General features: G+C 54.2%; 1 protein-coding gene across 2 annotated transcripts; it reads left to right on the top strand.

The window, feature by feature from the left end:
* The first annotated feature begins 549 nt into the window (after positions 1-549).
* LOC144588220 (uncharacterized) lies at positions 550-7,641 on the top strand. 2 transcript variants are annotated; one of them, XM_078390581.1, is made up of 2 exons: positions 550-691; positions 3,149-7,641. In XM_078390581.1, exon 2 carries the CDS (start codon positions 3,150-3,152, stop codon positions 5,802-5,804), a length of 2,655 nt encoding a protein of 884 aa, XP_078246707.1. In that variant the 5' UTR covers positions 550-691; position 3,149; the 3' UTR covers positions 5,805-7,641. The 2 variants fall into 2 exon arrangements, with proteins under 2 accessions (XP_078246707.1, XP_078246706.1); XM_078390580.1 differs by having other exon boundaries at positions 571-643.
* Positions 7,642-11,548: the final 3,907 nt, after the last annotated feature.

An 11,548-nucleotide genomic window follows, 5' to 3' on the forward strand; every position in this document is an offset into this window, starting at 1 on the left:
TTTTTGTAGGAGAAAATGATCAGCCACACAAGCCAGGAATTTCTTGGAAGGACCATCCTTGCCAGAATTTGCCTCCCAACAGATATCAGGGGAGCTGAATTGTGAATGCCCACAGCCACCTGGTTGCCCTAGGAGACGTTGAATGGGCCAAGTCAACTCAGGAGAGCCTTCCTGTCTTGTCCCAACCGAAGGCCCCCCCCCCCCACAGATGAGGAGCAATCCTTTGCCAGGCTCAATCATCCCTTGACGGGCGGCTCCGGAGGGTGTTCCCTGTTTTCCTCCTGGCTGTTGTTCTGCCTCCGGAGAAGGGGGGGGGAGGGAGGTCCTCTGCTTGCAACCCTGCCCTGCTGCCCTGTGGGTTGACCCCATCACGGGCCAGAGCTGCCAAGCTTCTCAGCATCAGCAGCCCACCTTCCTGGGCGCCAGGCTCTGCCACAACCCTCGCTGCCCATTATCTCACCAGGCAGACCTGAGGGAGCCGACCACGCCTGCCCACGGACTGGCTGTATGGGCCAGATCCTGGCCTCCCCCCTCCCTCAAGAGGGGATGCCTCCAAGAGATAAGGCCCCGCCTGTGCTCCTCTCCTGCCGCCTGCCCCGGCTCCTTCGGCCACTCCGGGGGAGTCTCTGGGGACGCCGGGCAGGTGAGCAAGCGAGCGAGGGGTGCAGCTGCTGCTGAAAAGCCTCCTGAGGTGGGAATCGGGGTGTGTGTGTGTGAAGGGGCATGTGGGTCCTCTCCTCTTCCTGCTCTCTCTTCCACCTCCTCCTCCTCCTCCTCCTCCTGCACCTCCCATCCAAGGTGGGAGTGAAGTGGCTCACTTTCTCGAGGGATCTGCTCTGGTCTTTGTGGGGTGTCTTGGGAGTGGGGGGAGTGCGGGGGGGAAAGACTGGGGAGGCAGCTGCTTTCAAGTTTTATGTCCTCCTCAGCCATGAAGCCAGGCTCAGAGGATGGCGTGCGAGGCAGGGCAGGCGGTTACACACACACACACACACACACACACACACACACACACACACACACACACACACACACACGCACGCACGCACGCACACACACACACACACGCACGCACGCACACACACACACACACACACATAGGAAAGAAGGACCCATGTTGACATGTTGACTGAAAGGGGAGCTTGAGAAACAGCCCGGAGGAAAAATGTTCGGGTTTGGAACCTCAATATCTGGCCGGGCGCCTCCTTCCAGTTAACTCTGCCCACCCTGCAGGCAGGGTGGCTGAGAGTTCTGACCCCGAGAGAGGCCTGGAAACAACCACTAGAAATCAGGCCTTCTCGGCGGTAGTGCGACCGACCGTGTGAAGGGGTTTCCAGTATAGACCCTGCAACAAAGGATCAGAAAATGGAAAATTCAAGGGACTTACGGGAATGAGGTTGGCCTGGCCATGATAAATAGGCAAAGCAAGCACGAAAGAAAGCTGTCGACAAGATAAGGGAATTCATCCATTGAGGCTTGAGAACAGAATGACTTCTGTTTCAGATAAGACCTGTGTCAGGTCAAAAGAATGTTGAGAACAGGAACTGAAAGAAACTTAAAATATTCCAAGAGCTCGTTTACTAAAGGATATAAAAGACAGAGTTTTTTATTCCACGACCTGTGTGCATCGGACAGCGCTGCAATCTCCGCCTCCACGCTTTGTGTCTACGCTTGGTCACTGTTATTTATTTACTTATTTAACTTATATGCCACCCACTCTACCCAAAGGTCTCTGGGCGGCTTACAACAATTAAAATACGATTAAAAATACAATAAAAAGATAAGACGATTAAAATGCAATTAAAATAGAGACTCTAAAAATTGCCATCAGGACCCACAGTTGATATTATTTCAATTAAAAGCCTTCTGGAACAGGAAGGTTTGACCTGGCGCCTGCCAGACGAATCTCCCTCGGGAGGGCATTCCGAATTATAATCAAGGTTACAGACATAGTGTTTTAACTCTAGATCTGGTGTTCAGCCTCTTCTTATGAAGAACTTCCTAGGTGTCTCCTCGTTACCGGATGAGAACAATATCCCAAGTTGGTAACAGTAGAGCCAGAATGATGGGACTCTCTACCCCCCCCGAAGTCCGCCCCCCCCTTCACCGGGCACCTTCAAAAAGCTGCTCCAAGCCTGCCTATTGAGACAGGCCTTCCCAGAACAAACCACACTCTGATACAGTAGTGCCCGATAATATAACTTCTGTCCTACTGCCATGCTCCATGTTTTTATATTTTTCTACACTTTTAATTGTATTTGTTGTATTGTAATTTTATCCTCATTGCACTTTATGACTTTTGATTTTTTTTTTGCCTCTATGTATGGGTGCCGTTATTTGCTTTTTTTCTACTTTGTTGTTTGACGTTCTTTGTTGTAAACCACCCAGAGTGGCCTTGGCGACCAGATTGGGGGGGGGGGTATACAAATCAAATAGACAAACAAACAAATAAAGTCACAAAGGTTCGTCGGAGGGCAGGAAACGGAGGTGCTTTCTCTCGCTGCTGGTCCCACAAGGAAGCAGGCAGAAGCAGCGGCAAAGCACCCTCTGTTTGGGGAGTCCCATCCGAGGTGGGGGAGCCTAGACCCTCATCCTAGCCAGAGAGGGAGGTGTGTGTGTGCATGCGTGCACGTCTTTGGAGGGCCCGGGGCGGTGGTGGTGGAGGAGGAGAGGAGGCACGCACACACAGACAGGCTCCAGCAATAGGCGCAGGAGGAAGTAGGGGTCAGAGCGTGAGAAGGAAGGAGAGCCAGGCCCCTCCCCCCCCCAGATTCCCCCTTGTGGTCACTGAGCGGGAGAGGTGCTAAGAGGCCATGTTCGGAGGACGCCTGGCGACGCCTGGATGGCCATAAGCCCAGGACGGAGGATGGGCTAGGCCTGGGGGGGGTGTTCGTACCTCCCTTGCAGATCAGAGATGCCCTACACGCCACGATGGGGAGGTCTAATCTCCAGGCTTAAAAGGAAGGGGCCTCCAAATGCCAGATGCGAGGGAGGGGGACCAGGAGACGCATCTGCTGGGGCCACGATGAGAGACGGGAAGCTGGACTAGAGGGGCCCTTGGCCTGATCCATCAGGGCTCCTCTTCTTAGGTTCTTAGGCTTTATTTGGTTCTTGGCGAAAGGCTGTCACAACAGGTCTTGGTTTCTCCCAGGATGTGGTCCGGGAACCTGGTCCTCCTCCTCCTCCTCCTCACGTTCGCAACTGGCAGAGGTGTAACAACCTGCAATGGCACAAGGGAGCACCAGTGCCCGAAGGCCCACCAGGAGGTCTACACGAAAACCAGGGATGTCCAAGAGGTCCCGAAATCAGCAGGTCCCCAAATCACCGAGATGTTCTTTGTGGAAACCAGCCTTGTTGAAATCAAAGAGGGGGCCTTCCGGAACATGCCGAACCTGGTGAAACTTGAGTTCATCAACAGCAAGATTAAAAAGGTGGAAGTGGGTGCCTTTGATAACTTAGAGAAACTGGAGGAGCTGGAACTGTCCGGAGCAGAGCTGGGCAGACTGGCGGTAGGAACCTTCCGGGCTCTGCCTCGTCTACGGAAAATGAACCTGCGGAACTCTCAGCTCACTGCCCTTGAAAAGGAACTTTTTGATGACCTTGGGAGCCTGGAGGAGGTCTACCTGCATCTCAACAGGATCCCGTCTCTTCCAGAAGGTGTCTTTGATGGACTCCCCAAACTACGCCTCCTACACTTGGCCGGGAACAAGATTTCAAGCCTCCCGAAGGACGTCTTCCGGCCGCTCACTCAGCTGCAGACCCTTCGGGTGTACGAGAACGAGATCACTAGCCTCCCCGAGGGGAGCTTGGATAGCCTGCAAAGCCTGACGGAGCTCAACCTTGCGAAGAACAGGATCCGGACGCTTCCACCCGGCTTGCTGAGGAATCTGACCAACCTGGAGAAACTTATCCTGGAGAGCAACCAGATCGATGTTCTCCCAGAAGGGTCCTTCGTTGGGCTGAGAAAACTGAAGGAGCTGAAACTGGCTTCCAACCAGCTGATGGGGCTCCCTGGTCCGCTCTTGGGTGAGCTGCCCCTTCTCGCCCTTCTGGACCTGAGCAGGAACAGGCTCTCCTCCCTGGAGGCCTTGGGGTCTTCCTCCCTCCCACAGCTCCGGACCCTGAAGCTCAACAGGAACCAGTTAGAGAGCCTTCCCGCGGGTCTCTTGGACCGCTTCGCGACCCTCCGCGCCGTGTATCTTGGTGAGAATCCATGGAGGTGCGACTGCCATCTTCTCTCGCTCCACCAGTGGATGAGAAGGAGCTCCAAAGCAGTGAAAGATGCTGCCAAAGTAACGTGTGGAAGCCCCGACCCTCTCTCTGGGAAGGCGGTGGGATCCCTGGCGGAAGCCCAGCTCATCTGCCTCACTACCCCACCCATTCCGACCACAGTCACCCTGTCACCTCCTGTTGCTGCACGGAAAGACACCACGCTTTCCCCAGCCACTCGGAGGTCCACCACGACCGATATTCTCCCAGTCACCACCCGTGAGCCAACCACTACGAAGACTCCAGACACAATCTTCAACACCGTCACCGCCGCCACCACCACCACCACCAGAGCAGAGGCTGCCGCTCCATCCACGGCCCCCGGCCTCACAACTGCTCCACCAGTTCAATCCACGGCGCCTGAATCTACCCGTCCTGGGATCCCCCCAGTCACGCTAGAGCTTGCCACGGAGGTGTCTCTTGCTGCTACGGCCAGTGCCAGCCACACCACAGCCCTCCCAGTCTTCACCACTACCCAGGTGCCCGCAGCAGCTCCCGGTGCAGCCACCACCCGTGGCCCTGAAGCATCTGCCTCGCCTCACACAACCGCCAAACTCACCACCACCCCCGAGAGTCCCACCAAAACTTTAGAGATAATGACGACCACGAGAGAGAGGTCCCCAGATCCGGCCACAAGCATGGAGACACCAAACACAACACCTCAGATCAGGACCGCTCAGGATCCTACTCCAACCCCAACAAACCCGGAAACCACGACTGAGACGTCAAGCATAACCTCTGCGTCTGGTGCCACCGCCGCCACAACCCCCAAAGCTGTGTGGACTGCTCCTACCGCTCCATCCACGGCCCCCGGCCTCACAACTGTTCCACCATTTCAATCCACGGCCCCTGAACCTACCCGTCCTGGGATCCCCCCTGTCGCGCCAGAGCTTGCCACGGAGATGTCTCTTGCTGCTACGGCCGTTGCCAGCATCACCACAGCCCTCCCAGTCTTCACCACTACTGTGGCACCCACAGCAGCTCCCGGTGCAGCCACAACCTGTGGCTCTGAAACATTTGCCTCGCCTCACACAACCGCCACGGTAACTTGTGGGGCGCCCCCAAGAGCCCCCTCAGCCAAGGCAACCGTGGGCACCGTGATGCGCTCCCACAACGCCAGTTCTCCCGGCGGGTGCCCCACGGGGCCCTTCTCGGCAGAGGCAACCCCCAGCCAAGGGGCTCCCCCACCCTCCAGGACTCCTTCCGCCGCCTCCTCCCCAGGTGGGGCCAACATGATGCCCAGCTCAGCCGCTCTCAGCCCAGCAAAAGCACCACCCAAAACCTCTGGCACTGAGCGCCCGACCAGCGCCACTCTGCCCTGGCCTCAGCCCTCAGCCTGGGTCCTCGCCCTGAGCACCAACTCCCGACACTGCAAGGTGTCCCTTGTGATGTACTTGTCCATGCTGTGCGTTGAGCTCTGCTGCACAGCCGCCTTGGCAAGGTGTGTGTACCTGCTGCGCAAAGCCACGCAGCCAAGAAACATCCCACCTGGGCCCGTAAGGCTGGTGGACGTCAAGCATCGGAAGGAGAAACTCTAGCGGGGTCCGGAGGCTGGAAGGGAAAAGTCTGTGTCCCTCCTCGGCTAAAGGCCTCCCGGCAATGGCAGCTGGGACTCAGCCCTCCCTCTGGGTGTTTCTCTGCCGTCCCTCTCCTTGGGGATGGCCCCCCAGCACCCTGGAAGAAGAGGGCGAGAGAACCAAGAGAAGGAGGCACCGACGGCCACTGTGTTTAGACACACGGTGTTTACAGCCAATGCTTTCAAAACATGCCTATTTTCGACTTTGTGGAATCCTGAACTCTCAGCCAGAGCAGCAAAGGCACACCTTCCCCTTTTGCCTCCTGGGCGTTCAGAAGGCTTGGCTTCACTGGAGCAGAGAGTCCAGTCTGTCATGGGGGAGTTTAACTTTCAAGACACTTCCCTCCCCCCCTCCGTTTTCTTTGAAGGTGGTGGGGAGGGAAGGGAGTGTCCGGTGACTCCAGTGGGGTTGCTCAGTCTCCCCTTTGGCTTAAAAGATGCTCTTACCTTTTGTTGTAAATTCATTTGACAGCTATTTCTTCCTGGGCCATTGTTTTTGCGGGATTAAATGCAGGGCTTGTCACGATGATGCACCTGATCCGGCCCTTTTTCTGTCACCTGGGGCTGCTGAAGCACAGATCTGACCCTCATTTCTATCCGTAGAACCCCACGTCTCTTTTTTAAAGGGCTTCCTTCTTTGTTGGCTTCCCAGATTTCTTTCTTTGATTTACTTGGTCAGTATTACAATGAAAGCCTTCAGTGAAAGCCCCTGGCAGTCGGCATCTCTTTCTGCTACCATCCACTTTGGAATCCACTCCCTTTTTAAATCTCTATGTAAAAAAAGCTGAAGAAAGCCTTTACAGATGTTATGATCTGCTCTTTTTTGCTTCCCCCTACTTTGCAGGGTGATAACAGCTAAGCCTGCCCAGATCCCACCAGAGCCCTAGAGAAGAGGCCCATTCCCCTTTGACAATCAGCCGAGAACAACTTCTTTTTAAACCACTTGGGAGAAACCCTTTGAAGATTCGCTTCTCTGGCATCTAGTGTGGTTTGCTCTGTTAGTAGATCATTGCTAAATCGGGAGCTTCCCAGCCAAGGGTATCCTGCTGGCTTGCACTCTGCCAGGGTGGGAAGTGAAAGGAGGGAACAAACAGCTCCTGGAGGGGATAGTTTTGAAAAGCCCAGAAAAGAGGGCCAAGGTTTCCCTTCGCTGTTTGTTACAAGCAGTCCCAGCTCAAGTCTTGTGTCATTTGGAGGGTGGGAAAACACCCACTCTAGACACACAGGAAAGTTTTAAGGATCAGATCATACTTTTGCACTATTAAAGAGCAGGCCGGGTAGGTGGGGCTCGTCAGCCATGGAAGGCAGCCCATCTCAGAGAAGGAAAACTCCGATTTCAAACCTCCACTGCCTTGTGGCTATATCCACCGATGGAAAAGGCTTCAGGAGTTAACCTCGAGGCAAAATCCGGAGCTGGAGTCCCGAAGGCAGCTCGTGTCGTTCTGCCAACTCCTGCGATGTTGCTGGAACCAGTTGTATTGGCTCTTGCCTTTCCATTGGACCATTTCAGCAACGTGGAGAGGGGGGATTTGCTGCTTGGGTAACAGCCTATCCTCCATATTACCTTACCCGGGCTTCATGCTCTGGAGAGGACACTCCTCGATTCAGAGCATGTTACCATAGTCTCTCGAGACTGAAGGATGCCTATGATGAGACATACTGATCGTGGAATAGCCTCCTTTGCTAAGCTTTGAACATTATTATTCATGTTATTTTGAATGCAATATATTGCTCTAAAAAAGTTTTATTGCGTTCATGACTTATTTCCATTTTATTATTTCAATAAACTGTGCATTGGATTGCTGTTTCTTCTTTTCCCTTTTTTCCTGCTGAGCCTCTGTTTGGTCTGGCCGGGTCTGTCCGGTCCGGTCCTGGGCCTCCCTTGCAGCAACCCATGGCTGAGGGTCGGGCCACAGCAGCAAAACATCTCTCTTCACTCCCTGTTCAGATTGCCAGCTCACCTGAACTGGCCAGGGTCTGTGCCTCTGAACGCCTCAGGGGATACAGAACAGGAGAGAGTCAGTCCAGGTGTCGGTGGGTCAGGCGGCTTGCTGACTGCCAGAGAGCCACATGCAGAGGCGAACTCTCTCTAGGTCCCCTTATTGGGAGAAAGGCGGCATATAAACAAAACAAACAAACAAATATTGATGATGGTGTCCTCTTACCTGCATTGAGAGGTCCAGCAGAAACCACGGGGGACACACTTCCCCTGTCCAGCTACCAGTGCAGGACATCCATCAAGGTGACCAAAGCAGCCTCAGTTAAAAAGCACAGGAGGAAGAGAGAGGCAAAGGGGAGCCCCCTCCTTGCCCAAGAAAGGGCAGGTCTGCCTCGGTGGCCATTGCCTTCTCTTGGGCGCTTGGCAGTCTGCGCACGTCCCGGTGGGGTGCAGTGGACAGGGTGAGGAACGAGGACGTTGGAGACCAGGGTTTGAGTCCTCAGTTGGGCACGGAAACTCCAATGGGGGAGCGGGCTGGGTAAAACCCCTCCTTGACTGTTTCATGTACCTGGAAAGCCCTGTTAGGGTGGCTGTAAGTTGGTTCTGACTTGAAGGTAACACTGGCAAAGTGGGAGTGGAGGGGGGCAAGCAGGAGATTGGGGAGGGGGGGAGGCAGGAAGGTCTCCGAATGGTGGTGGTGGGGGAGCAGATTGTCTTTCCAGGGTGTTTGCTACGGTCTGCCTCGGGCAGGAGTGCCTCTGTTTCAGAAATATAGGCCACTGAGGGGTGTGTGTGTGTGTCTGAATTGCTGCAAGCGAGCCGCCCCCACCTCCCAAAATGGCCTTCCTGTGGGAGAGCAACCCAGACGACCCCCTCAACGCCACCCCATCTAGCCTCCCCATCTAGGATGGAGAATCTCAGGGAGGAAATTGCGTCCTTGGACTTAGGTGAGGGAGGAGAAGAAGAAGATGGGTGGATGGAACTGCCACCATTTCGACCCTGATCCTGTTCAATTCCTCCTTCATCTAAATCGAACCCAGCCTTTAGAGAACAACTAGTGTTGTAAATCAGTTGTTGAAATTCCTCGCAGCCTGATAGCCATTGTCAGTTTGTCCATTATCTGTACCTCCACAGGGTCATGGGGCCGAGTATAAATAGGTTAATCCTATAATCTTGGATGAGATGGCTGGACAAGGTCATCGAAGCCACCAACATGAATCTGACCCAACTCCGGGAGGCCGTGGAAGACAGGAGGGGCTGGGCGCACTCTGGTCCATAAAGGGGTCACGAAGAGGCGGACACGACTAAACGACTCAACAACAACAATAATCTTACTCCTGTGTCTGAGGAAGCGGGCTTGAGGCAGGAATCATAGAATAGTGAAGGGTTGGAAGGGGCCCATGAGGCCATCAAGTCTGGCCCTCTGCTCGAGGCAGGAATCCAAAACCAAGGGAAGCTCTCGGGTGGTTCTCCTAATGGCGTCTTGAAGGCCTCCAGCGTTGGAGGCCTTCATACCCTAAATGGCCCTTTGCAATTGCAAGTGACCCCCCTTTCCCCCTTTGGTTCTCCTTGCAGGTGACCTGTAAGTGGCCCTGCCAGACAGAGGTGGCACTGGGCTAATCTGCCTTGGTTGTTGCATTGCGTTGTTCAACACAGTGGGCCTTGGGTGTTTGGCTTTGGAATTTCCCAGGGACTCAAGGGACGGGAACCATCGGCCTTTCTTGCCTCCTTCCCACAGGGCTTATCTCTTAAAACATGGATAACGGGATGCTTCTTTGATCCCGGATCTTTTAAGCAGCTAGCAAAGAGCACAGCAGTTTTAGGGCCAAACTTTTTGCTCTGGTTGCAGAGGATCACACCTCGTGTCCTCTGCCCCCCCCCCAAAAGGTGTCAAATCCACCACAACGCTTTCCTTGCACGGACGCAGGTTTGCCTCAGAGTGGAGTGGAGGTGAGGGACTGGGAGCTGGGATGCCAGCTGGCCAACGACCCATACGCTTAGTGCTCAACTGGGAGAGCAAAAAAGAATCTCTCAGGTCGGCACCAGACGTACTACTGGAAAATCTTTTTTCTAAATAACCTGCTTCAAAAAGAAACAGAGAGAAAAAGAAGAAGTATGAGTTTTTCTCTCAGCACTGTAGCTTGGCGTGACTTTGAGGCCAAGGCGGGAGGAGCATGGGTTGAGAGGGATGGCAAACGTCATGGAAAAGGGAATGATCAGGGCAGAGAACAGAGTGGAGCAATAGGAGTGCGTGCGTGCGTGCGTGCGTGCATGCGTGTGGGTTTGGGGTTTGGGTTTGGAGGCAGCAGGAAAAAATAATCTGGTGGCTTCCCTCCTCTCCATGGACAGGGACCCCCGCAGTGCCCTGGAAGAAAAGAAAGGTGGGCCCGTGGATGCAGAGAGAGAACGACACTGCTAGGAGAGGCCACGGAGAGGCAGCAGAGGGTCAGGCTGCGGTCCTTGGCGCTCCCTCCCTGTTCCCTGCTAAAAAGACTGAGGACAGGCGACCCCTGAGAATCGGGCAAGGCTGAGGCCAGACCTCTGGTGGCACCTGAGGGCAAGAAGGGGGACCCTCTTCCTACGGTCACTGCACTAACCCTGGCCCAGATGCGCCATCTGTATGGGAAGAACCTGTTCAGGCACCTGGGTTACCTGGCTAAGAGCATTTGGGAGGGGCAGCTAAAGGTCTGACACCTTGGCTGTTTGTTGGACCTTCTGGGTGCGGAGTGAAGTGGAGGCAACCTCGCCCTGTCCCCTTACAAATGGTTCAGTGGACGGGAAGTAACCCCCCTGCGAAGGTGATGGTGACATGAACCGTGTGGGAGAGAGAACCGGTCAAGGCTTCCTGAATAGATGTTTCCTGGCTAAGTTGAAGATGGCCTCCAAGCTTCCTTTGGAATGATGAAGGGCACTGAAGTCCTCATCCCCACCTATGAGGCACAGTTCTTCACAGGAGCCCTCAGAAGTGGCGTCCCATGGGGGCACCCCGGGACTCCTGTGCCGATTGCCCAAGGCTGCTCGGGCTGGCTCTGCATTGCAGGATGCACCGTGCGGAACCGAACTCCGAGCTTCTGGCTCTGCAGCCAGATATCTAAGCTACTGAGCTGGAAGCTTTCTTTCTTTCTTTCTTTCTTTCTTTCTTTCTTTCTTTCTTTCTTTCTTTCTTTCTTTCTTTCTTTCTTTCTTTCTTTCTTTCTTTCTTTCTTTCTTTCTTTCTTTCTTTTCCTTTCCTTTCTTTCTTTCCTTTCCTTTCCTTTCCTTTCCTTTCCTTTCCTTTCCTTTCCTTTCCTTTCCTTTCCTTTCCTTTCCTTTCCTTTCCTTTCCTTTCTTCTTCAAACTATGATGCTAGGAAGTATTTGTGTAACTAATATATCATTTTATAAAAAGAAATAAATGAAGATTCATAGGAAAATCTCCCCAGGGTAAGAATACTGAACAGCTGGCTGCAGGAGATCAACCTCTCCTTGCTCGTAGGATCTGCTGGGGGCCATGTTCTTCAAAGTCACCCTCGTAAACTCTCTTTGTGGTTCAGAATTAGCAGGAGCGCTTCCTGGGACCTCCTGCCAGTTCTTTGCTGGGCCTGGGGTAGCGGGTGGTGGTGGTGGTGAGGTGGGTGGCCCCACTGGCCCTGTGCCCCCAAATATTTTGCTTGTCTCCCTGGAGAGGCTCAGGGCCAGCTGCCCAGTCCGCTCCTCCTCCTGTTCCTCCAGCGGGTCATCGCCCTGGGCCTTAATCAAGCCATCCTGTCCTCCTCCTCCTCCTCCTCT

Source organism: Pogona vitticeps, chromosome 3 (genome assembly GCF_051106095.1).
Source record: "Pogona vitticeps strain Pit_001003342236 chromosome 3, PviZW2.1, whole genome shotgun sequence".
Lineage (NCBI taxonomy): Eukaryota > Metazoa > Chordata > Lepidosauria > Squamata > Agamidae > Pogona > Pogona vitticeps.

Excerpts from the sequence above, each read along its gene's own strand:
- LOC144588220 (XM_078390581.1), top strand. The coding sequence starts at position 3,150 with ATGTGGTCCGGGAACCTGGTCCTCCTCCTCCTCCTCCTCACGTTCGCA.